The following is a 27,775-nucleotide window of genomic DNA, read 5'->3' as shown; positions in this document are numbered from 1 at the left end:
TAGCTGGAGGCTTCAAGTGTTAAACCACATATGATGAATTTAGTGCACCAGAATCCTACTGGGGAGGGGAGCAAATTATTTCAACACAAGAAAAAAAGGAAATATTCAAATGAACAGACTTTTTAAATCTTTAAATAAACTAATGGCTACTAAGGTAAAGTCTCCTTTGAGATGACCTTGACTATTAGTGATTTCAAGGACTCATCCATGTACTTTCCATGGCAACAATATGTAAGTGGTTGCCATTGTCTTTTTCTGAAACATATACATATAATGTACTTGGCAACATAATTGAGGAAAACAGCAATACATCATTTTCCTTATTGCATGTTACAGGAAGATTGTAGAGACTTGTAAAATATTATCAACTTGCTTAAGTTTTGTGCAGCATATGTTTCATTACAATTGATCCATTACTAGGTCTATTCTGTGGAAGTGGTGGAAATGAAGAATCAGTTTCTGAATAAGAAGAAGAAAGCCAAAGGATACCTGATCAAGAAATATCACTTATTGACAAGGAAGTTTAAGAAAGCACCAGAAACAATAAAGCAACAAATAATATTTATAGTCAAGAAAACCAGCAGATATGAAGCTCGAATTGTACACCCTAGGCAGAATCTCCAATGTCAAGTCAAGTTAGAAATATTTATATCAATCCACCAATGGAGTGACAGCAATAAATCAGTCAACATCTGACAGAGAAGAAACAATGCACCCACTCATTGCTAAGCAGTTTAACATCCTATTGCAAGGAGATAAAATTGAAGATTGATTAACATCTGGTAAAGCCTACCTAATAATGAAAGATCCAACAAAAGAAGCAGTACCAGGCAACTAAGGCCAATTACATGCTTACCAACAACTTTCAAATTGCTAAGTAGTATGGTAGCTGATGCAGTCTAACAGCATCTACTGGTAATTGAAAACCAGCTCTTTCCACCTAAGCAGAAAGGAAACCTCCCAAACAGCAAAAGGACAAAAGATCAGCTCCCCATTGATATGATAATTTTAGAAAACTCTTAAGAAAAGGAAGATCAACTTGAACATAGCTTGAATTGATTAAAAGAGGGCATTCAATTCCCTGCCTCATAATTGGGTAATCCAATTCAAAATAACAGGAGTCAATAGGAACATCAGAACATCAGAAACGTTGTGCAGAGGTCAATGGAAGAATGTTAGACAGTTGTTGGTCAATTATGATAGACCAAGAAAGGTTAACACCAAGAGAGAAATCTTTCAAGGAGTCTTACTATCACCACTACTGTTTGTTAGTGCATTGATTTGTCTAGTAACAATACTGAACAAGTCGGGCCGTGCCTATCAAACCTAAGAACATCTGCCAAGCTATCCCATCTCCTTTACATGGCTGATTTGATACTATATGAAAAAGTGCTATTGAAAATTAAATTGAATGTACAATTAAGATATTGCCATAGAGTTTGGACTGAACCAATGGCCACCCTCACCATAAACAGAAAACAATAGTGTTAACTGAAGGAATCAGGATGCCCTATGGAAAAAAATATCAATGAAAACAATCATTACAAAAAGCATTGTTCAAACTGACAACATCAGGCACACTGAAATCAAGAAGAAAGTTAGTAATGAATACATCAGCAGAGTGTCCCAAAGGTGCTTTTTGAAGAGGCAACTGGACTTTCTGATTTTTCTTTGAAGACATTTCACTTCTCATCCAAGAAGCTTCTTCAGCTTTGACAGGATGGTGGGGAATTGAAGAATTTATATTCCTTGCAGACAATTGGTCATTTGCATTCTTTTAGTGGGTTGTTAAGGTCACCTGGAGGTTTATCTGTGTCATCAGGGTCACCTGAGTAGTGCAAATGGGTGTGGAGCCTTCTTGGAACTGTTGAAAAGACTATTGTAGATTGGAGATAGATAATGTCATATCCCTCCCCCTCTGTTGAATGAGGACTGTTTAATTTTGACATAGATGGCCTCAAACCCCTCTTTCAAACCAGCAAGCCTCTCTGTCCAAAATGTGGACTTTGCTGTCTTTAAAAGAGTGGCCTGTGTCTTTTAAATGCAGATGAACTGCTGAAGTGGTTGTTTTGTTTCCCAAAGGAAAAAAAAAGGAAAAAAGGGACATTGGAAGAATATCTGAAGGACAGTGAAGAAGATGCACTGAAGCTATGGTAATATATTATGAAAGCTTGCTGAATGAGAGATGAAAGTGGTCTACAAAAAAGACCAAATTAAGAACAGAAAGGAGACACAGCAAAGCAAAGTATTACAAGACCAGTATATTAAAAAAACCAGGGAAGTTGAAAAAAGAGACAGAGGGGCTAGTTCGGCTTGCATAATACAAATCTCTAGAAGAAATCCAGAATTGAGAAAGACAGGAACAGGTAGCAATTGCTATCTTTGCAAAGAAAGTGAAGAAACAATGGATCACTTAGTTACTGCAAGAAGATTGCACAGATTGACTGAAAACAAAGGCATGATGAAGTAGCAACAATGGTGCATTGGAAAATCTGCAAGAAATATTTTTGGACAAGAATCTGTTTGGTGAATCTTTGTCCATTATATGTTACTACATACAGCTGTGATGGCAAACTTATGGCACGCATGCCTGAAGTGGCATGTGGAGCACAGAATCTCCAGTTCCTCTTCCAGGTTTCGGGCGTGCATGCATGTGCAATGATCAGCTGGCCTTCATGCGTGCGGCATTGCCGAAAACTGGAAGAGCTGGTCTTGCATTTTCCTGTATGAGCATGTGCCCCGACCAGCTTATCATCTTATGCGTTATGCACGCCAGAAACCCAGAAGACTAGCTGGCGTGCTGGAAACTGGAAGTTCATTTTCGGGTGCATTTGCATCTACCTTAAGCAGCTCCTCTTCCACGTTGCGGCCCAGACAAGCGTGCACACTCCTTTTCGGCACTATATATATATTTCCAATGACTGGGTGCGATCCCAGCCTCTTCAAAGGAGGCAGTAATTAGACAATTCTTGAAAAAAAAGACTGAGCTCCATTATACCCGAATTATTATAGATCAGTTGCAATTTTTCCTTCCTGGACAAAATATTCAAAAGGTTGTGGCTTATCAGACCCAGTGATGAATGAAATGAAATGGAATTTCTGGTCCATTTCAATTCAAGTTTAGATCTGATTTTGGCATTGATTGTAAAGTGATTTGACTGCTAATTCTCTTTGACTTTTCATCAGTTTTCAGGACCACTGTAACCTCATGTTACAGTTAAATGATAGAGTTTGATAGTAGTTCTACTCACACTTGCATGGCTATTTCCAGAGAGTGAAGTTGAAAGATTTCTACATAAAGTAGCAGCATATATGGAAAGGATTTGCACAGGGTTCTTTTTTATCCCTGGGTTATGTTTGAAACAGATAAGTGATTTGGAGATGAAATGTGCATTAACATCCTACTCAACATCGTCTTACTTTTTCATCAAGTTGAGACAGTGAAGGTACTTAATTATTACTTTTGATGGTAAATATATAAGATATGAAGCTCAGTTCAAAGAATATAAGTGGGCTGTTTATCAAGGAACTGGTGATCATCCTATTCTAGAAAGGAGAGAACTTTTAGATTCATCTTTGCCCTTAAAGGTTCAATTGTTTTTTGTTGCACGGAGCACCTTTTATCAGATTAGATTGGTATATCAGCTATGGATCTAGCTAGCTTGGCTTCAGTAAACTATGCCCTGGTAATCTTCCATTTGGATTACAGCAGAGGTGGTTTCCTACTGGTTCACACCGGTTTGGTGGAACCGGTAGTGGAAGTGGCGATTGGGTCGCCGAACCGGTAAGGATGGCATGCTTGCCCCCAAACCGGTTCCCCAGTCGCCACAACATTTTTTTGGTCATTTTTAATGTTCCGCGCATGGGCAGACCTATTTACAGGCAACTGAACACGCGTGTGAAATGAGAGTGCGCAAATCACACATGCACCGAACTGGCAGTAATGCCGGCAGAAACCCACCCCTGGATTACAGTTATATATGAAAGTGCCCCTGAAAGTCCACAGTTCAAAATATGGTTGCTAAAGTACTGGGGAGAGCTAGTTTAACACAAGGAAAAGGAACCAACCCAGAAACTGGGAGAGTATGATTTTTAATCCTGATTTAGGGACTAGAAGAATTGAGAAAACTAGATACATTATTACCATGTATTTTAGTGGATAAATTGAGAATATTAGGCACCAAAATGCACGTCAAAAATTGGGTTCATCTTATCTTTGAATGGGTTTATCTGTAAGTATATATGGTAATTTCTTTTTTAAAAGTACCCATATGCTTGCAGATAAGCTAAACCAAAATACGGTGAAAAATGTGTCAGATAAATCAATTATGAAAATTTAAAACAGAATTCTGTTCTGGAAAATATTTATTAATACAAACTATGAAAACATGCAAAGTCCTTTAGAATATATTGGAAAAACTATGCAAAAAGTTTGAGAGTTGGCTTACCTGCAAGTAGTGTATTTTTCATGGTAGTTTGGTTTTTTTTAAAAAGGGAGATCTATAGAAAGGCTTACGCACTCTACATGCAGTATGCCATTTTTATTATCTGGTTTTCAGTTTGCTTTCAGCTCAATTCTGGCTTTAGACCAAAGTAGGCAATGAAACTCCTTTTCACATCTATTCTTATCTAAGCTCATTTTTGGAAGCCTTGCACAGAAGGTTTGCACAGAAGGAGATAATGGCAAGTGACAACTTCATAGCAGGCCTTCTCATTAACAACATGTTAACTTTAGAATATCCTTTCTAGTGAGGCACATCTGGCCTTTTTTCCCCCCTGCTTTCTCTTTGGTGCCAAAGATTTTTATTCTCTGAGGGCATTTAATTTAATTTTCTGCATTGCTGATGCCATCTGTTGTTCTAATTAGTATTATCTTTTACTCTATAGAGTCCGCTGCTTTCAGCAACTTTTTCATTGATTATTTTAACAGAATGGTTTATTATGTCCTTTATGGATTTTTGGCTGGATTTTTGTTGTATAGTGCTCTGAATGCTCCTGTTTCAGACTGAGTAGCAGATTTTAGAAATAAAGACATTTAGCTGAAATTTATTAGGAACATAACATCCCTATGACTAGGCTGCATGTACTTTTTATATTTTTCTAAGGTGCCTCTAAGGATTCAGAATTGCTGATCTGGGCAAGGTCTTTGGGATTTAGCTTATATTTTGAAATACACAGAAATGTTTTATTAAAAGTCAAAGCAAATTTTGGATGAATAAAATAAATGCCATTTCCAACATTGCAAAATAAAGTGAATGTAACTTAAGCAAGTTAATACTTTGATTTTCTCTACAGTGCTCTCTGTAACATGCCGTGAGGGGAAAATTAATTAAATATATTGGTTTTTTCCTTAATTATATTTCAAAATTGGTTGCACATACAAAATGTTTTAACATTTTATCTACTTTTTATCTTAGTTTTTGTGTTTTTTTAAATTAAAATTAAGCTTAAAATATAACTAAAATTTTAAAAAGTCCTCTCAAATCGATTTTGAAATTTAGTTAGCAAACAAAATGCTTGCCAGAATAAGAATGTTTTAAGCAATGACAGAAAGAGGAAGGAGTCAAATAGTTCTGTTAGAGTAGGGATTGCCCCAACTTAAAAACATTCATTAAAAAGTGTGTAACATTTCTCCATAAAACATATTCATAGTAAGGATATGTAAGATAATCTCTGGGCAGAAAGGGAGGGGAAGGAAGGAAGGAAGGAAGGAAGGAAGGAAGGAAGGAAGGAAGGAAGGATAGATAGATAGATAGATTGATTTGTGAAGAGACATGCTTAGGAGTTTAAAAAGCTGGAGAATTGTTTATAATTCAAAACATCCTGTACACAAGGACAGACTGCTCCAGGATAAATATATTGTTTCTGACATTGTCTGATTTGAAACCATGAGTTTCTGTTAAAATATTAATTTAACATTTTCCTTGTTTTGTTTTGACTACAAGTAGCTGCACATTCTCAAGTCTTAAACAGCTGTTGTATATTAGCATAAAATACTTGGAAACCAGCATTTTAAAAGAAACAAAACAAATTTGCAATATTTTTTTTGCAATTTTTGTTTTACAGCATTTTTTTTGCTATAAAAAGGCCAACAATTTATAACGAAGCCAACTCCTTAAACATGTTAAATATGTACTTGACGCTGCAAGTATACAAATTTTATCTGTATTAATCTTGATAATATTTGTGGCTATATAATTTGAAATAGATTAATGACTTTTTTTCTCTTCCTAAATGTCAACATACATTTTGAGTGAATAAAATATGCAAAACAGTGCTTGTATAACAGCATTAAATACTTTTAAGATCAGAAAGTGCTGCTCTCCATTGGTGAAACCATTTGAAATTTAAGTATACTCTAAATGGAAATATGGAATATATGTAAAGAATATAAAATACAATTTATCAAGGCTGGAGACAAGGTAGGATGGTTTTTCAGTACAGTCATTACTTTTAAGATGAGAAATAATACAATACAGTGATTCGGTTATTTGATTGTGACCAAGAAAATCCAAGTTTAAGTCCAGTCTCACCCATACAAGATCCCTGGGGGATCATCAGCAATCCTGCATTTATAGCTCAACCCTCAAGATTGCTTTTAGGGTGAAAATATTAATGGAAGCAAATGCTATGCTTCCTTAAGCACCTAAAGAAATGTTGACAAATAAATCTAATGCAGAGGTGTAAAACTCACATTGTCATGGTGGCGTCATGTAACGTATCAGGACTTTTTCCCCTTTATTAAAGTGGGTGTGGGTGTGGCCAGCATGTAACACATCTGGCCCATGGGCCGGGAGGTTGACAGCCTTGATCTAATGAATAAAGGATACATATGATATTTGTAGAATGAGGTCTAACATTCTATTATCCATGTCCATCCACTTCTTGTATTCAAGACATGCTTGTCATGGACATAAGATACATAAGTGTATTTTTTCTTAAAGCCTACTCAGTTCTTTGAAATATTTCCTGGAATGATTTGTTGAGTTCTGGCCTGACTTGGCCTGCCAAGCCAAGCCAAGCCATGCCAAGCCAATGATTTCTTCAGTTGTTCATTAGACTTCCAGCCTGGACTCTTCTGGATATAGATGTTTTTCCAGGCAAACAATGTGCAGTATTATTCTAGACTGGACTAAGATTACTTAAAATGTATCTTTTGGGAGGAATCTGTTATCTTTGTTGAAACTGTATGTCAATTGTAAAATATACCTGACTGTATATCTGGAACCCTGAAAAGTCTAGGGAATGTAGGCAGAATAATTGCAGGCAGCTCACATTCTGCTGAACTTCATCCAAATCTGCATTAACGTACTCCCAATGTAAGGGTGAACTATTAAAAAGGCCTTTTCCTCTCCAGCGAGGAGCCATGCTCACCCTTTCCCAAAAGCAATTAGAAGGGTTTATCAGAGTTTGGTTTAATGGACTTTGTAAAGAACAAAATCTATTATGCTTGTGAAAAATGGTGTTGCATATGTGTACAGTTCCATTTGTCATGTAATACATTTTGAGTTTAATAGGCCTATACACCTCTTAAGCCGAGAGTTTACTATATATGAATACTTAGGTAAATATATATGAATACTTAGAGAGAAATGTAAACATTCAAAACATCCTTCATGGTGGCAGCTGGTAGCAGCCATAGCTAGAAGGGTCTTTGCTCAGCTTCTGGAAAGGTGTGAAAACATGTCTCTGCAGCCTTGCTTGAGACTCAGACAGAGTATACAGTCATGGGGCAGGCTAATGCCCAAAAAGCTCTGTCCCCACATTTTAATTAATTTTACACTGATTTTTAACTCATAATTACCTTATTTTAAATTTTATATACTGTTTTTATGGTTTGATTTTGTCTGTATTCTGACTACCCAGAGTCCCTCTGTGAGGAAGAAGGGTGATTTTTTCTGAACAGATGAAGGTAATCTTATCGGAAAAATGTAGTTAATATAGATAATAAATTACAGTATGAATCTGAATCTGAATGAAATTTCCCTTCATTGTGGAAGTTTTCAAACTCTTCCTCTTCTGTTTTCATGTAGGGAAAATTCCAATGCTTTTAAATACTATTTGGAAATGAAAGATTCTTTTGACTCTCCCAAAGCTGTTATAACAAATCTAATATCTAAGAACAAGAATTGAATTGACATCTTATGTTGATTTACACCTTCCATAGGAAATATGGTTAATAACTATACTGGAAATTTGATGGCATAGAATTCCTTTTCAATGTCATCAAACAGCAGGAACTAAACTTAAAGAGCTGCGGTGGCACAGTGGTTAGGATGCAGTACTGCAGGATACTTCTGCTGACTGCCGGCTGCCTGCAATTTGGCAGATTGAATCTCACGAGGCTCAAGGTTGACTCAGCCTTCCATCCTTCGGAGATGGGTAAAATGAGGACACAGATTGTTGGGGGCAATATGCTGACTTTGTAAACCGCTTAGAGAGGGCTGCAAAAGCAGTGTGAAGTGGTATATAAGTCTAAATGCTATTGCTATTAAGATATAGGAGACATCATACTAAACCTTACAATTTTAACAACTCCAGATTGATTGGCACACAGTTATAAACAGATTTGAACATATTTTCTGGAAATACCTAATTAGTCAGGGTCTTTTTGGTTGTAACTCTGAAGAATTTGAAATGTTATAATTGAATTCAACTATTATAATGAACACAAACAAAATTCAGCTGAAAAGAATGCTGCAGACCTATTACAATTAACAAGAATATTGATAATGCAGTAATTAGGATAGTGTGTGATAATGATTTTCAATGTTGTTTGTGCTTTTCAGGTAAAGAAATGGACATTTGTTGACTATTCATTTTAATGCCTCACAGCAATATGAAGGAATAATTTTTATATTTCCTTTTTGACTGAAAATGCCTGCAAATATAGGAAAAAAACTATGTTATTTCAAAATATCTATCAAGAAGTGGAACAAGAAGTAGCAGAAGAAATATAATATTTTCTGGTTATGGTGCAGTTCTGGAGTGGAGTTAAAGCTATAGCACATAGGTAGCCTACATCTTCTAAATTATGGAAATTTTTTGGAAGACGTTGACCTGGATTTTGTGCTTTATTATGGTATTATCAGAATATCATGGTGACAACAGGCTTTCATATAGTTCTCAAGGTAGGGATCAAACGTTTTAAGCTAATGTCTTTTGACCCATATTTAATTTGGTTGCAGTTCTAAATTGCTTTTTTAAAGTATGCCCCTATTTACTTCTGAATGTTTATATGTACAAATCACTTTTAAAAAAACATTGATATATTAATTGTGAGAGAAAATTTAAATGAATTGTGATTTTAGTTATTTTCTCTCAGGGCATCAAAATAACATTTAAAACTTTTAGTTAGGAAAAAAAAGTCAATATTTTAGTTTGTTATGTAATAATAAATCCTCAGTATTCAATTATTGCCTAAGTAACTTGAAGTAATATTATAATCTAAAACGTGCCTTATAACATTTGCTTTTGGTTTGCTTATTGAAGTGTGATTAGTTTACAGCTCTAAGGATCCTACAGCAATAGGATCATTAAAGATCCTATCTGCATTATAAGACATTAAAGTAAGCTTGTTTGTATGTTGACTCCCTAGTTAACCTGAATAGAGGTATAGATCATATGAAAACCTGCAAATATCTAATTCTTCTACTGCAGTTCATTTGGGAATCCTTTATGACATAGAGAATTACACAAAGATAATATACAATTTTATGCTTTATTTTAATGGCTAAAATAAGGGATTAAATGGGGACATTATTTATATTTCTAATTGTTTGAAATCAATGGGAATTTTTTATATTGGATTAGCCTTTATTTACAAAATTATTTTCATGCAAATTATTTTTATAGGCAAAAATATGTAAATTTTAGCAGAAAAATACAATAGATAAACCTATTTTTTAAAATTAATACTAGGTAATATTTTCATAAAGAAATGTTCATTCTTAAACTGAAGTTGCTTGGATATCATAACATGTAAATAATGTTGTATTATTCCTTTTGATATCCTTTTATATTTTTTTCTTTTTTATGTCTGTTTCTTGGATTGGTTTACCATGTGATTTGAAAGAGGAATTCCTATCTTATCTTGAACACTATCAACTAACAATCCCAATAAGGGTTGACCATAATGGAGCCTTCCTCAGTTTTACTGTGAAAAATACTAAACCCAGTGGAAGAAAGAAGAGGAGTACTGAGTTTTATGAGCAAGAACTGGCAGTTTCTAAATTATTTTTTAAACTTTCTGCCTATGGCAAGCACTTTCATTTAAACCTGAGTCTCAACACAGATTTGATCTCCAAACACTTCACAGTAGAATATTGGGGTAAAGATGGACCTCAATGGAAGCATGATTTTTTAGACAACTGTCACTATACAGGATATTTACGTGGCCAGCATGGTACATCTAAAGTAGCTATAAGCAACTGCAATGGTCTGGTAAGTGCAGATTATGTACTTGTCAATATTCTGATTTGTTTAATTTTGCAGAAAAAAAGACTCTGTGTCCAGTCTCATACTATATTTTAACATCATTGTGGTACTGAAAAAAGTTAAGAATATTTGTATCAGTTTAAAATTTTAGTGAAGCATTAGCAAGTAAAGTGATTATTTTATCTAATGTTATTCCCCCCCTCCATATTTTATCTGTCCCCCACTGATACTTGTATGAAACTTTATGATTATTATTTCTGTTGTGAACAATAGTCCTATGAATTCTGTTGAATCAGGTGGGCAAAATAATGCAACCTATTGCTTTTTTTTCTTACATTTTTGTGATTACTTTAAATTATTTGTTTAATCTCATGCAATAATAAATTATTTTTTAAACGTTTGGTTGCAGAATATAGTAAGAATTGTATAAGAGGGAAGTAAAGCATGTGTGAAAATAAATGAATGCTTACATTCAATATTGAACAGGGAGTAAATTAGTGATATATGATGTCCTGTTGGTTGTTTAACATATTTACAAATAACTATATAAATAATACTTGTGATAAACAGTGGTTCGTAGATTCAGAATGTAATTTTTTTTGAATGCAGGTTGGCTGAGTACCTGATAGCAAATTTTAGAAAGGTTATATGATGAAGTTCATGGAAATTAAAATGAATGTTTCAAAGACCAAAAACTAGGTTTGATAGATTTTTGGAGTGAACACTTGCAAATTATATGCAAATGCCCAAAAAAAAAAAAAACCTAGAGTAAGTAGATGTATCAATGTATCTAGAAATAAACTTAATACCCACATGCTATTCCCTTTTGAGGAAGGTTACAATTCTAAATGCTGGTAGAAAAACAGTGGGGCAGTACATGGTTGCAATCAATGAATATTTGTCAAAAATAACAAAATGTCTATGTAAATTAAGAATGGTTATTAATGGGAGACAGAAAAGTAAGTTGAATGCACTGGGAATGGGCTATTGAAGGAGTGTCCATTGTAAACAAGAAGAGATAGAATCAGGAATGAATGACTATTGAATGAATATGTATTGAATGAATGATTGACCAGACTTTTATAAGTAAATAAATGAACCAACATAATACTTTCAACTTATTTGTTTAACTGGGTTCTCTTTATCTAGTTTTAGAATGTATTGAGTATAGATCATATTTTAGGTCATATTTATATGGAAATATTGAAAATTCAAAACAGTTCATATAGATAGTATATATATATATATATGTATGTATGTATGCATGCATGCATGTACATACATTTCAATTTCTATGCTATTACTCCTTTCATTTAATTTGTTTAGGGACTCCCTTAGGATTCCCCAGCAATTCAAAACGTTGTAGAAATAAAACATCCACTGTAGCTAGTTTGCCTGCAGTAAGAATTTAGATACAATTTTCATACATTCCTGGTGTGGTATACTCATGATTACTCATGATTACATTACTTTCACTGTTTTCAAAAGGTCTTTCCTATATGGATCAACTCTGGCTTCCTGCTGATGTGGCCAGATGTTCCATGAAAACATCTGAAATGCCTGTATCACATTGGCAACATCTGTATAATTTACAGATGTTTTTATTGGACAGAAATCTTTTTATGGAGAAAATAGTATAAGCTCCTCTATGAACTCCACAATGCAATTTCCTAATACTAGCAAATCTGTTGGCACAACTCTTTGGCTACAAACATAAAAACTGGGAAGGAAAATAACTGTTTTTTCAGTATTAGTGGTAATAAATCACAGCCAAAGGGATAATCCAAGGATAAGCTGTATTTTTTGTAAGTGATAATTTGCTGTCACAATTCTGTGTTATTTCAGGAGTGAGTCTTATATGGAAATAGACTTGTACAGTTGTACTATAATTCAAACCTAAAAATAACTGTAAAGCACTTGGTTAGAAAATGGTAAAAGAGCACCATGTTTGGAGAATGACACAGTGCTTATTACTGTAGCAAATCTACGTATCATCCATAATGTGAGACAATCATGACTGGTTTGCATATAGGTCTCTTAAACTTTCATAAATTTTCTACAAATAGAATTCATTATGATTTCAAAATATTAGAATTAGGTTTCTCTCTATTGACCCTTATTATTTTGCAACACTGATGAGCATAGCTGCAGCTTTGTTAAGTTTCTCTTGAATTATTTCTCAAAGGAACAATTCCACTAGCCTAAAGAACCTTCCTAAAGGCCATGAAATAAGAATGGAATATACAATACACTGGCAAGATTAATAAAGAATTATTTTTTTTCTATTTTAATAACAAACAATACCAGTCAAGCGGTACACTATGTATTTATGGATTTTGAATCATTTTACGTGAGGAGAAAAAAGGAAGAGGACTGGGAATTCTAGAATTATAGCTCAATGCTATAATTCCAGTCAAGAAGTTAAATAAAAGAGGAATAGATAATCTGATGTTTTTTAAACAGTGAAATGTTTTGGTCTAGTGATTAAAACTCCAGCCTAGAAACTAGGAAATTCTGGGGTTCTAGTTCTGCCTTTATCATGAAAATCAACTGGGTGACTTTGGGCCAGTCATTTTCTCTCAGCCCAACCCCCTCACAGGGTTGTTGTGGGGAAAATAAAGAGGAAGAAGGTGTATTGGATATATTTGCCACCTTGAGCTGTTTGTAAAAATAATAAAGGGGGAGGGGGGAGTAAAATAAATAAATAAACAATAGCTTTCCTTATTTTTTAAAAAAGGTGAATGTAAAATATATGTGGCCTTTTTGTGGGCAGTCATACTGTGCGGCCATTTTGAGGGGCAGGACTGGTTTTAGGACAAACCTGTCATTCACTAAATAGTCATTCTTGGATCCCATTAACATTACTGGAACATGCTGTCATTTAATGATGTTTCTCAACAGTTTTTAAGATGTGTGGACTTCCAATTCCCAGAATTCCCCCAGTAAATTTGCTGACTGGAGGAACGCCAGCAGTTGAGGCCCAGACATCATAAAATTTTTAAAGTTGAGAAACATAGACTTAAAACATCATACAATCTTCTCAGTCATATTTTAGTGTACGATATTTGGGTTTTCTACATCCTCTTACTTTTAAGAAAACGAGGCTAATTTCTCTTCAGACCTCATTATCTTCCCTGATTTTGGCACAATATAAATGATCTCACTTGCTTCCTGAGATTTCTGTGAGGCAAAACAGATTTATTACAATGATTTCACACTTAACCTATAAACTGTACTTCATGATGAATTTTTATCCAGAACAGGTCTCAGTGTGCTTAGTTGTGTGGCTCTTGTACAGGGCAGCTGTTCTGTACTAGCTTTAGCTGTCAGTACTCAATTAATTATCCTAATAGAATAAATAAAGGTCTGTCTAGATAGGATTTATTTTTCTATCTATGTGAATAGATTGGATGAATTTATTTTAAAACCCCATATCTTAATGCATAAACATATTCAATTAAAGAGTGCTAATTTAGTGGTAACTTTTTCCTTCAACAAATGTTAATCATCCTCTCTCTGAATTGGAAAAGGCTTAAGGAGAGAAAAAAAAGAGGAATTTCTCTTTAAATAAACAGGACTTATCAGGGGCATAGGAAAATCTTCATTTTAGGGGACCCCTTCTCCCTCTCTCATGAATTGATGAAAGTTGTAGTGCTGAGAGAAAGAGGCAATTTTCAGAGGGCTGCCTTGTGAATTATTATACAAATAGTCCTCATTTAGCATCCACAAATGGGACTGGGAAGCGGTCATTAAAGGTTTTTATTTGTTTCATTTATCAATTTCTTTGCCATAACTTGAGGCAGCTTGCAGAACAGGATTGGGACATCAAGTAAAAAAGAAATTAACAAAAGAGCTAAAATGAACAGCAGAATACAAGCTTATTATATTTTTAAAGTTAAAATTGGTTAAAAATTCAGATGACTAAATTATTCAGCATAAAATATAAATTATTCTCAAAAGAAACAACTAGGATTGTTTGCCTAAACTGTCATATACCCATAGTTTTCCATTATTTCAGTATTTTCCTTTGACAAATTCATAAGTACTTATCTTATTTTGTAATGTTTTTATGCTTTTAAAGAAAGAAAATACAATTTTAATCTAGTGATGGGTTTTAATATAGTATTCATATGTCTTTCTTTCAGGGAGGGTTTTTTTTTTTTTTTGGTGCAGTAATTCTTAATGTTTTCTGCACTTGTTAGTCCTATGGCTTAATTGAAACAGAAGACCATTGAAATATATTCTTGAACAAGCCAAAATATTTTCTACTTTTCATTTCTACATTAAAAGCCTGGATTGAAGTCATGATCCTCATGATTTTCCTGATACTTTTATGTTCTGTGTTTATCAATGAATTGTGTTATAACACTCAAACAGTAACAATCGAAACTGAACACAAATTAATTATCAGTTTATTGTAGAAATTGAGGATTACATCTATGTTTTGATGATGTGCTGGTTTGTGCAGCAGTGGTGGTTGGAATTTAAACAGCTTCTATAAGCAATGTAAATAATATGACTAATTTTGGTGGTTGTTGATTAGACAGTATTAGATCAAAACTACATTTTTCTTTAATACATTGCTTTGAATACTTTTGCAATTCAAATATTAACAGTATCAATGAATATATTATAATTGTAGCTATTTTAGCATTATATATAATGATTTTAATATATGATGGTCTCTGACTGGCATTATCTGAGTTTGGAAGGTAAACATGGTCAAGCCTGGTTTGTATTTGGATGAGGCAATACTAAAATATAGGCTAGTATGAGAAGCTGGAAAACATCTTGGAAGAAGATAATGGCAAAACACTTCTATTGCATGCATACATTAAGTCATTTAGACTTGAGTTCAACTTCGAGACTTACTCTTTTATGGTATATTAAAGGGAATGATCTCTAGTATTTGCCACTATAATATTTGCATGTTTGTTGATATTTTCTCTGGATCTAATTATTAAGGATGACAGTGATTTTTTGCTGTTTTCACAGTTCATATTTAAATTTTTGCCATGTCTGTACCACATTGAAAACTGTGTATTATATAAAATTGGATGTCTAAACTTGTGGAAATGCACAACTCTTTCTATAGGAAAATCTATATGTCTATGGGCGATACGTATGAATCTTCAAATTGAATGTTAATTATGCATGCATAGTTTTGCACTTCTTAATAGTGTTCTATAAGCTTGCTTTCATATTGAAATGTTATTGAAATTAAAATGTTTAACTTAACTGGGAGACTAAATTATGTATATTAAAATAAATGTTTTATATATTTTAGATAACGTTTAGATACTTCTTTTCTTTTTTCCTTAAGCATGGTATAATTGCTACAGAAGATGAAGAATATTTTATTGAACCCCTAAGGAACACAAGTGAACAGTCTGATAATTTTCATTTTGAAGTTGGCCATCCACATGTAATTTATAAAAAATCTTCACTGTATCATCAGTTCTTCTATGATCATACCCATTGTGATATTTCAGGTAAATAGGTCAGAATTCCAGTAATAATTTCATTACCAATTATGAAAAAATACCTAGCTATTTTAATTTTTCATTCTAAGAAAAATATAATTGTGTATTGTGTTATTATTTGTTTTGTAGTACTACTTTTTTCAACAATATCATGGACTCTGAGAGCAAAAATCTAAAATACTCCTATCTGTTCAGCTTCTATTAAAGTGCTAAATTATTATCAAATAGGAAGTTCTATGCAGTTATCAATAGGAAATTCCTTATCAGTTCAAACTGTAAATCTATTTGCAAGTTTCTCAATCAAAGCCATTCTTATCAGAACCAGATTAGGATCCCCACAGAAATAGGTTTTCCAGTTTAAGATGAAGATTATAGTTTTCTCTATGGCTTTATTTATTTTATTAATTTTTAATTGATTTTGATTCTTTTATTATGATATTTAAATGTACATATTGCAAGTCTTGGCTTTGAGAGGATTTAATTTTACTAATCTTGTTTCTATACATTTATTAATTCCTTTATGTGCTTCTGAGGAAAAAACCCTGATAAAATATGTTTATGTTCTTACATGCTGCTAAATATTGATGGAATCCTGGATCGTGAGGCCCAGCACACAGTCACTTATTTCCTAGTCCTCTTGATTGGATTATTGAAATATGCTCTACATGGGCCTACCCTTGAAGAGTATTCTAAAGCTACAACTGTTACAGAACATAGGGGCTTTGTTAGTTCTGGAAATCCCTGGGGTGCCATATGTAACACCACTGCTGTGTGATCTGCACTGGTTATCAGTTTGCTTCCAGTTTCAATTCAAGATGTTGGTCCTTACCTTTAAAACCATGGGTCCAGGGTATCTCTGGAACCATCTCATCTCAATGGGATTAACTCATCCCACTCACTCCAGTGAAAAGACTTACTTTGGATTCCATCTGCCAAAAAAATTCAGTTGGAGAGTTTGAGAAGAAGAATCTTTTTTGCTGGCCCTTACCCTTTGGAATATTCTCTCACTAGAGGTGAGGTTCTCACATTATGGCTTCTGGAAGAGCCTTAAAGTCTGATTCTGCTGGTGGGCCTGGGGCCCTGATAGGGGTGTACTATGTGTGCTAGCTGATGGGGTAGAGAGAAGATTCCCACTTCTATGCTGCCCATCCTCTTTGTTTTTAGTTTTTTATTTAATCCTCTTAATTTTAGGTATTTTAAAATACTTTTTCACCTTTTTATTATATTGTAAGCCACTCAGAGTTGCCATGACAATGAGATGGGCAGCATATAAATTTAATAAATAAATAAATAAATAAATAAATAAATAAATAAATAAATAAATAAATAAATAAATAAATAAATAAATAAATAAATATAGAATCAATTTGTTTAATTTTAAAGAAATGCAGCAAATGTTTTGGAAAAGGTACAAACTATTTATAGCTTCTAAAGCAAGTGTGTCAAACTGGCAGCCCATGGACCAGATGCATCATGTACAGGCCACATCTAGCCCAGCTCTGAGAAGGGAAAAACCATTGTGAAACGTCACATTATGGCAATGTTATGTGGCGAGTTTGACACCCATGTTCTAAAGCATTTTCCTTAATAGAAATGTTTATAGTACCTATATCCTGTTAGAGTAATTAACGTGCTGATAGTTGAACAAATCCTGTGATACATATAGTAAACAATGTCTGTATATCTAAACAGTACATATGCAGATATACTGTATATGTGTGTGTGCAAACCTTGTAAATACTGTTTTTTATACTCTATGTAAATACAGATTGTTATTTTTCAAACTAATATTTGTATTTTTATGTTTGGCATAAATCAAAGCAACATTATATTGTAAAAGCAGATTTGATTTAATAATAGAATAATTTACATATAACCAATAGATTAATATGATCAATTTAGATTTGCAAGTTAAGGTAAGAATCGATTTGCAACATGTTTTGAGAAAGATTCCCAAAACATAGGAAGGATTCAAAATTTGAGCCCAACACAAGTATCCAATATTTGGATATACTGGTTTGCTGGTCTGAAAAGGTCTCCCTGAGCAGTTTACAAATGTCAGTATATCACCCCTAACTATCTGGGTCCTCATTTTACAAACCTTGGGAGGATGGAAGGCTGAGTCAACCTTGAGTCAGTCAGGATTGAACTCCTGACTGCGGGTAGCGATAACATTCTAACCATCACCATTTATATTTACTGTTTTATACCAAATCAGGTTATTTAGTATTTTTAAATTTTTAAATTTCTAATTTGTGTAATTTATGTTATGGTTTAATTTTTTATTTTTTTCTGTACTAAATTTCTTGTTTAAGAAATTGGAACAAATAATTTAAAAACACCTATCTGTATTCATGATATATAATATATAAATATATATTAAAAGAGCAGTCAGTCATGTCACTAATTATTTTGATTTCTAGAAGAACTCACAGGAAGAGATAAACCTTGGTGTTTGAACAATACTGTTGCTTTTCCAACTCTTCTACCAGTTAATCAGACTTTGAACAATCATCATCGATTGAAAAGATCAATAAGCACTGAACGTTTTGTGGAGACGCTGGTAGTAGCAGACAAAATGATGGTGGGATACCATGGGCGCAAAGATATTGAACATTATATTTTGAGCGTTATGAATATTGTAAGTTTTATCCCTCTACACATTCACATAATTTATTTTAACATTACAGGTTGTAATGTTATTAAATTAAAAATATAAGGCTATACTAGTAAAGGTGTTATTTTTCCATGGCTGGTGGAGACAGCCTCCATGCATGGGTAATTACTCGTGCACTATCCAATAGGACTGAGTCTGACATCTTTAAGACATGCCTTCTCCTGCAGCCACACCCAGCTTTGTGACTTCCAATTTCCAAGGGCAGACATGTGAAACTCTTTCTCCTATATTTATTACACTTTAATTGGCTAATTTTTCCAAATCAACCTTCAAATTGTTTCTTTCTTTGCAGATTTGGCTAATTTACCTTATTTTGCTTGATTTCATCCCCAGAGGCTTCTACAGCCATGGGGAGCCACTGTGAGGCGCCGGATGGCGCAGCGCGGCTCCAGAGTGATCAGAGGACACCAGATCAAGCCTCCAGAGCGCAGTGAGTGTGTAGTTGCCCCAGGGGGACCACATGGCGGCGGAGAAGGCAGGGAACGACCGGGATCACTCCCAGCCAAGTCAGGAAGGCTGTGAGAGCCTTGTTGGAGGCGCAAAGAGGGCGGCTGCCATTTTGGATTCACCACAAGGCAGCTGCCATTTTGAATTAGCAATTGGGCTCCGAAGTTATCACTTTCAGGTCTAGCTGAGTTCGTGGAGCGAGTGGGGGGCCCCTTTGTCTCCCTCCAATCTCCCCGCTTCCCCTGGTGGCCTTGAAGAGTGATTAAAAGTCAGGACTGTTAAGCTGCAAGACAAGACTTCCCCAGCAGGCCCCAGCATAGACCAGGCCCTGGAGTGCCTAGCACAACCAACCCCCTCCTCTTTTGGCAAGCCTCAAAATCAGGTGTGGGTTAGCGTGATGGATATAGAAGCAGGGATGGACCACTCTTCCCCCCTATCAGAAGATCCCCTACAGGGCATATCTGGAGTCAGGTCTACTAGACAAAGGAATACTCCACCTGCAAAGAAGGGGGGAAAGTCCAAGGGGAAGTCCAAAACCTCCCAGAAAGATGAGGTTAGGCGCTAAAGGGCCCTGGACAAGCAGTTCGAAAAGGCCCAAAGGGAGGCAGCCAAGAGGGCAGCGGAACAACAGTTACAGGCCTCCATTAGCCCTCCAAATGAGCCCACTCCCATCCAGGAGGCTGACGTGACCTCCTCCCATTGGAGAAATTATCTCCTGACAGTGAGGAATCTGAAGTAGAGGTTGCAGAGGATGATGTCCAGGAGACCAGGACTACCCCATCGCCCGGACCTCCCATTGCCTACCTAGCTCAACAGCCCCCTGATGTGGCTTCCATCATCTCAGAGGCAATTAAACAGGGCATCGCTGCAGAGCTCCATGAACAAAAGGCTTCTTCATCTTCAGGCCGCAGCAGACGGCACTAACATAAGGAATCCAGACAATCCATTGCAACACCAAGCACAGCAGACAAGCAGCCCTCCAGATCCCCTAGCAGTTTGTCTGATTCCTCTGGGGAGGATGAGGCAGGTAGGGATTCAGATCTATCTGCAGATGAAAATCCTAAGACCGACCAGCCCACCACGAGGGGCCTGTTTCGCTCTTCCATGTTTATCTCTCTCCTTCTGAAGGCACAGAAGGTAGCTGAGCTGGAATCCGCTCAGGCTGCTAAGGCAGGTCCCTCCACCCCAGTGACCTCAGCTGGTCTAATGTTTTCTAAACCAGTAGTCCAGAAGGAGGTAATTCCTACCCCTAAACTGTTTCTGGACATTGTTCAGAGACAGTGGACTTCTCTCAGGTCAGGTCCCTTCCCCACCTCCCAAGGCAAGAGGTTCTTTAATGTGGGGCCTGAATTAACTAAATGTCTTGAGGTTCCATCCATTGATGCCCCAGTGGCGGCCCTCTCCTCGCCCTCCCTGGTTCCCAGCATCCCTGAGGAAGTGCTGAAACCTGAGGATAAGAGGTCGGAACACATCTTAGTTAAAGTCCATCAATCGGCTGCCTGAGCCGTCAAGGCCTCGACGGTCTCTTCTTTTTTTTGATAGTGCTGCCCTCCTATGGTTAAAACAACTGCAAAAATGGATCCCTCCATCGGATTCCAGGGCACACCAAGACTTTAACAAAATTAAGGCAGCCCTGCAATTCTCTGCCGACACCTCTTTGAGCGCAGCCAGATTTGCATCGAAATCCATAGTTTCCTCCATCTCTGCTAGGAGAATGCTTTGGCTTAGACAATGGCAGGCAGACACCAAACACAAGTGGCACCTGGTCTCCACCCCATTGCCGGGGATAAGCTGTTCGGTGCTTTCTTGGAGCCCATGTTGATAGAGTCCAAAGACAGGAGGAAGATCCTTCCTTCCCAATAAACCAGAATCCAGGGCCTCCTCCTACCATTGTAAGCCACCCTCTCACGGCTTGGATGGGGGATATGGTTACCCCCATCCAGCACGACAATATTATGGTAGACAGAATCAACAACAGGACAGGTCAGTCAGAGGTGGGCAACATTACCAGCCCAGCACTCCTATCGAGGATCTGGATCCAATTGGCCCTTCCGTCGTCAAAAATGACTACCAGGACAACCTTCCCATCGGCAGCCGATTGGCCTTCTTTGCTGACCAGTGGGAGGTCACAATGGACGCCTGGGTCAGGGAGACAGTAAAACATGACCTCTCCCTAGAAGTTTTCCTTCTCTGCCCCATATTGCAGGACCAAGGAAAGAGACACCTTGTGGACCAGGCCATCCAGCCCCTGCTGGACATCCAGGCCATTCAACCGGTACCAGAGGATCAATGGGGACAAGGGTTTTATTCCCTTCTGTTCATCGTCTCCAAGCCTCAAGGGATTGGAGAGCAATTCTGGACCTGAAAGCCTTGGACCGTCACATTGTCTACCGATGGTTCAAGATGCACTCTCTCTTGACTATCTTGGAGAGCATCCGGAGGGATGATTACCTGACCCCAGTGGATCATACAGAGGCCTACCTACATGTCCCCATTATCCTGGACCACCAGCAGTTCCTGCAGTTCTGCTATTGGGGGAGAAATTTCCAATACCAGGCTCTCCCTTTTGGTCTTTCCTCGGCCCCGAGGGTGTTTACCAAGATCCTGTTGTGAAGTTCTCAGAAGATGATCTAATTAATTTACAAGCCTCGAGACAAAGTTCAAAATAAATCCATTCATTTATTAGGATCAACATTCTGGCATGTACTCCTACGGAGCCAAAACTGCTTCCGCTTAATTGCGTTTGAACTTTACCCCTCTATCTTCTCCCTTCTGTCATGCGTCATAAATCATATTCACGAACTAGGTTGGAGAAATATAAGATCCAACTCTGGCCGAAGGTATGCATGGAATTCTCCCTCGAATGCCAACCTGATAATAGTCATGGCAATGCTTTACAAGTTGACACCTGTCGGCAATCGCGGCTCATCTAAAGGCCTACCTGATCAGGATTTTGTGTTACCTAGACTACATCCTCCTGTTGTCCAGGTCCCCAATCCAGGCCTCGCAGGATCTGGAGGTGGCTCTCCAGACTTTGAGGGACCATGGATTCTCCATCAACCCAAGGAAGAGCCATCTGACACCAACAAAACGACTGCTCCACCTATGAGCTGTCATAGATACGGGTCAATGCAGCTCTTTCTGTCCGACAAGCGTCAGAACAGTCTAAGGGGCCTAGTTAGGCAGGTCAGGGAACACCATCGGGCCCAGCTGATTGTACTCTCTCAGCTCCTCAGCAAGATGGTGTCTTCCTTTTCCATAATACCATGGGCCAGACTCCACAGCATGCCTCTCCATTGGCTCCTGCTGCCATACCAAAAAGACAACACCAGTTGCTCAACCAAGTCGATTCACATTCCCTCAGAGGTCCTGAAGTCCCTATCATGGTGGGATTCCCTGGTTCTCCAGCAGGGATCATTATTCCGGGAACCCCCATGGGTGAAGATCACCACCGATGCCAGCCTGTCCAGGTGGGTGCACATCTGAGGTTGAAAGGGTCTTTGGTCTCAGTCGGAACAGTGCAACACCATCAATTGGTTGGAGCTTTGAGCGATTCATCTGGGTCTCCTCCACCTACAGGATGCAGTGGTCAACAGGCATGTCCTAGTCCTAATGGACAACATCACCGCCAAGGCCCATGTGAATCGATAGGACGGGACATGGTCCAAACTTCTGCTGCAGGAGGCCATGCGTCTGGGTCGCTGGGCACAAACCAATGTCTTATCTCTACGGGCCGAGCCTTCCATCCTCACCTGTTCCAGTCACTGGTCAGATGCTTTGGCCAGCCCACAGCCAACCTCTTCACCAGCAGAGACAACAGAAAGGTTCCAGGCTTCTTCACAAGGTACGAGACGCCGGGAGCGGAGGGCATGGACGCACTCAGATTTCCATGGCCCAAAGGCCTGCTTTATGCCTTCCCCCCTCCCACTCATTCAGTGGATCATTCAGAAGATGCTAGAGGAAGAAGCAGAACTAATTCTCCTAGCTCCCTTTTGGCTGCATTGCCCCAGGTTCACAGACCTCAAGGTGCTCTCCATGGCTCCCCCATCGCGTCTCCCAGCTCAAGCCTCATCTCTAACCCAGGGATCCTTCACCCATCCAGACCTCCAGTGGATCAAACTGACCGCTTGGTGACTGAGTGGCAAACCATGACTTTGAAGCGCCTGTCCCAAGCAGTCATCGAGACCATCCAGGCATCAAGGCAAGAGTCCACCAACCGCATATACCAGCGATGGCGAACTTTTTTTGGCTCGCGTGCCAGAAGTGGGGGGAGCACAGGGGGGTTGTGTGCGGGCGTGCCGCACCCATAATGCAATGGGCGACCCCCCAGTGTGCATGCGCACACTACAGCCACTCCCCCCCATTTTTACATGCTTTTTTCGCCCTCCCCAGGCTCCAGAGGCTTTATAGGAGCCTGGGGAGGGCGAAAAGAGCCTCCCCGCCCCCCGGGAGGCCCTCCGGAGGCTTCAGGGATCGTCTGGAGGCTTCCCTGAAGCCTTTGGAACACTTAAAACGCCCCTCCGAGCAAACTGGAAGTGACTTCCGGTTTGCTTGGAGGGTCGTTATAAGCGTTCCAAAGGCTTCAGGGACTGTCTGGAGGCTTCCCTGACGCCTTCGGAGCGCTCAAAACGACCCTCCGAGCAAACCGGAAGTGACTTCCGCTTTGCTCGGAGGGTCGTTTTAAGTGTTCCAAAGGCTTCAGGGACTGCTTCCTTGACGCCTTTGGAGAGGTTAAAACGACCCTCCGAGCAAACTGGAAGTGACTTCCGGTTTGCTCGGAGGGTCGTTTTAAGCGTTCCGAAGGCTTCAGGGAACCCTCCGGATGGTCTCTGAAGCCTCCGGGGGGGGGGAAGCTCTTTTTGCCCAGGCTCCTATAAAGCCTCTGGAGTCTGAGGAGGGCAAAAATGTCTTTTAAAAACGGTGAACTCAGCTGGCCAGCGCACGTGTGCCATAGATTCGCCATCACTGGCATATACGATGCCACCTGCAAGGCCTTCTGAAGTTGGTGCTGCTCCAAGAACATCACTCCTTCGTGGGCTCTCACACCACAGGTATTGGAATTTCTGCAGGGGTGGTGGTCTGGATTTAGGGTTGGCACCTAATAATCTTAGCACCAGGTGGCGGCCCTTTCATCAGTTCTATGCTGTGAGGCACCCATGTTATTGGCACATGATTCCCTCATTAAAAGGTTTCTAAGGAGAGTCACCAACCTTTTCCCTCCTGTGGTGCACCGGTTTCCGACCTGGGATCTCCCCATGGTGCTCCAAGCACTTACAGAGCCGCCTTTCGAACCTCTGAGAGAGACACCACTCCATTACATGTCATTCATGATGGTCTTCCTGATAGCCATCACTTCGGCCATGAGGGTGTCAGAGTTGGCCGCTCTGTCTTTCAGACAGGACTTGTGTGTTTTTCACATGGATAGGGTGGTTCTGCGGCTCGACCCATCATTCATCCCAAAAGTAAACTCGCTTTTTCATCATTCCCAATAATTTATTCTACCTAATTTCTGCCCAGACCCATCTCATCCCAGAGAACGCAAGTGGCACACTCCGCATGTGCGTGGAGCTCTATGTATCTACATCCATAGAACCTTTCCCTTTCAACGCAAAGAGGCATTGTTCACCTCTTTCCATCCAGAGTCACTAGGACACAAAGCATCATCGACATCCCTGGGGCGCTGTATCTGGGCATGTATCACAAAAGCTTATTCTGTACAATCACAAGATCCACCAGCACAGATCACGGCCCATTCCACAAGTAGCGCAGCTACTTCAGCAGCCTGGGCTACTCAGGCCTCTTTGGAGGAGGTGCGCTGAGCCGCCACATGGGCTTCACCCTCTCCGTTTATTCGGCATTACAAAATTGACCAGTATGCATCGACCAATGCCACATTTGGTAGGCAGGTGCTACGAAGGGTTGCGGAGAGTCAGATTCTTCCGGCCCAGTCATCTTCATCCCACCCGTAGTAAGGGGACAGTTTCGGTATGTCCCATGCATACCGGAGGCTGTCTCCACCAACCATGGAGAATAGGTGTTGGCTTACCTGAGACGCCCTTTCTCAGGACAGGTGGAGACAGCCTCCAGCCCTGCCCTGATGTTATTTTCATCTGCCCGGTCTGGTATCATTAGGAGAGATTTGTTTCATTCATCCTAGAGTTTCACACGTCAATCTGTTATCACATTCGTCTTCGTCAAAAAGCTGAGTGTGGCTGCAGGAGAAGGCATGTCTTAAATATATCAGACTCAGTCCTATTGGATAGTGCATGAGAATTACCCATGCATGGAGACTGTCTCCACCCGTCCTGAGAAAGGGCATCTCAGGTAAGCCAATGCCCATTTTCAGATACTTTTTCTATGAAAGTATCCCAGTTGTCAGTGAAGTATATTATTTACTTCTTGGGAAAAATGTCTATAAAATACGAACCAATCGTATGCTAGCAATGCACCAAATGCAGTCTTTTAGATACAATAAACGATCAATACACTAGCACTGACGATGTTATCTAGTTAGGGTAATGAAACGTCTGCAAGAAAACAAGCAAGCTCAGAGAGCACCAAGGACCCCTCAGATACAATAAAAGTAGTCCTCAATTTACAACTGGTCACTTAGTGACTGTTTGAAGTTACCATGCTTTTGCTTAATGACCATGCTTTTGCTTTTATTTAACAACCATTCAACAAAGCTTATAAAATGTAATCACATGGCTAACCCTCTTTATATCACAACTTACAGGTGGAATGAGTAGGCTTCATTATAGTCTTAAGTCGAGAGCTACCTCTAGCCATAGGTATTTCTTTAGGCAATTTTTATTTTATTGATTGGTTTATTTGAATTTTGATCCTGTCTTTATTATTGTTTATAAAATTCAAGGCAGTGAACATATCTAATACTCCTTCCTCCTCTTATTTTTCCACAACAATAACCCTATGAGATTGGAAGAACTGAGAAAAAGTGACTGGCCCAAAGTCACCCAACTGGTTTTTCATGGTCCAAGGTGGGATTAGAAGTCATAATCTCCTGGTTCCTATGCCAGCATCTTAACCACTAGAGCAAACTGTCTCTCAGTGATATTTTAGTTCTGTGCCCAGGGCAGTATCTATTAATTGGATGACCGAGTCACAAAGGGTTGACTTTACTGCTACCCCCATCACCACCAAATAACCAGTTCAGTTAATAGGCTATAAGCGCCACACTGGTATCTACTTTTCCCATAGCAAAACCCTCCACACATTAATAAATTTGCTTCTTCTGTTAATAATAGATGCTTCTTTTGTTTACATGGGACCACATCACCAGTCATTTTATATCAGCTGGGCAGGGTACTTCACTCTAGGTAGTTGGGAGGACAGTAGTCTTAGTCCTTTTCTCTTGGAGAGGACTAAATATATTGCACAGATGCCAACTATCTCTTTTGCCTCTGTATAAATTGCTTCACCTGCCCAATTCTGCTTGAAACTCTGAGCTAGTTCTTCTGATCCTTCATGGGCTTTTATCAAGTAAAACCACTTGCAGGCATGTTGTTAAAGTAGTTATTTAAAAATCAAATTGTTTGGTGGTTCAGTTTCAATTGACTACTTTAGTATTACATTTATTTCAGGGTTGGTAACTTGGCCATATTGGTAAATATGGATTTTACATCAGTTGCTTTTCTCAAGGGCAGCCAGATATAGAGCTCATTATGCTAATCTGTAAGGGAGCTGATTGAAACACAATTTATTTGTCTTTAAATTTGTAGCCAAATGTATCTTTTCTTGCAAAAGTAAAATGCAAAATTAAAATGGAACACTGTCTGAAAAAAAAAATCTCAAAACTGAATGTAACATTTCAGGGGTAGTGCCATAGTTAATATTAATATAAACTTTTCCCCTTATTTTTCAAGATTTAAATTACCTAATTCTTAGTGTTAATAATCTACAGTTTAATAGTGGATAAATATCACTATACCCAAATAATATATTGTATTACCTACACCTTATGATAATTTTTTAAAAAAAATAAAAACTAAATGATACATGTGACATATTTCAAAACTAACAGGTTTTTATTTGTCTGACTTTATGTCTTTTCTTCTTTTCTGGAGGTCAGGTTGCCAAACTTTACCGTGATTCCAGCCTAGGAAACGTTGTGAATATTATAGTAACTCGTTTAATTGTCCTCACAGAAGATCAGGTAAGCAAGTTCAGATGTATAAAATATAAGTAATACAAATTAAATGTAATAAAATATGCCTAAATATTGTTTGAAAAAAATGTTTAATGGTAAACATTTACCATTCCCAAGAGTCACTTGTATTATTATTTTGAATTTGGAGAGATTAGGAAAGTATTATTTAATAATTGAATATTAGTTCAATTGAATATCATGAAAATAACATAAGTGGAACATTGGAGTTCTAAAATGTTGTCATAATTTGTTCTTTGATCTTGAATTTTGATATTGTAAAGACCTATTAAATAGCTCTTTCCTCTGCATAACAGTACTTGCTGTAAGGGAGGAAAAGATAAATATTGGACTAACTCTATAATCCTTACTTTTGGCAAAATCAATTTGAAGTTTGAAATTAAATCTTTAAGATGCATGTACAAAACATACTGTAGGGTAGATTTAACAGAGATAAAAATTGGCAAGAAGAAATTATTCCTAGAAATCACTGCTTCTAATTACAGATCGTATTTAGACTTCAGAAGTCTTAACCGCTGACCCTAGTAACTTGTTTGGAACATTTCT

General features: G+C 38.0%; 2 protein-coding genes across 2 annotated transcripts in view; one reads left to right on the top strand and one right to left on the bottom strand.

Annotated features, from left to right (window-relative positions):
* The window catches only part of PPWD1 (peptidylprolyl isomerase domain and WD repeat containing 1), a 356,454-nt gene that overhangs the window by 72,310 nt on the left and 256,369 nt on the right, over positions 1 to 27,775 (bottom strand). The gene's annotated exons all lie outside the window — the stretch shown is intronic.
* Positions 1 to 27,775, top strand: part of ADAMTS6 (ADAM metallopeptidase with thrombospondin type 1 motif 6) — a 139,835-nt gene that overhangs the window by 25,345 nt on the left and 86,715 nt on the right. The window contains exons 2-6 of the mRNA XM_081940942.1: positions 8,790 to 9,131; positions 10,076 to 10,443; positions 15,761 to 15,929; positions 18,344 to 18,561; positions 27,134 to 27,217. Coding sequence (XP_081797068.1) covers positions 9,035 to 9,131; positions 10,076 to 10,443; positions 15,761 to 15,929; positions 18,344 to 18,561; positions 27,134 to 27,217 — 936 coding nt within the window. The 5' untranslated portion in view covers positions 8,790 to 9,034. The remainder of the gene's footprint in view (positions 1 to 8,789; positions 9,132 to 10,075; positions 10,444 to 15,760; positions 15,930 to 18,343; positions 18,562 to 27,133; positions 27,218 to 27,775) is intronic.

The sequence above is a fragment of the Natrix helvetica genome, assembly GCF_964273705.1.
Source record: "Natrix helvetica genome assembly, chromosome: 2".
NCBI lineage: Eukaryota > Metazoa > Chordata > Lepidosauria > Squamata > Natricidae > Natrix > Natrix helvetica.
The sequence above is the reverse complement of the archived record's forward strand: the minus strand, read 5'-3'. Positions and strand labels throughout refer to the sequence as shown.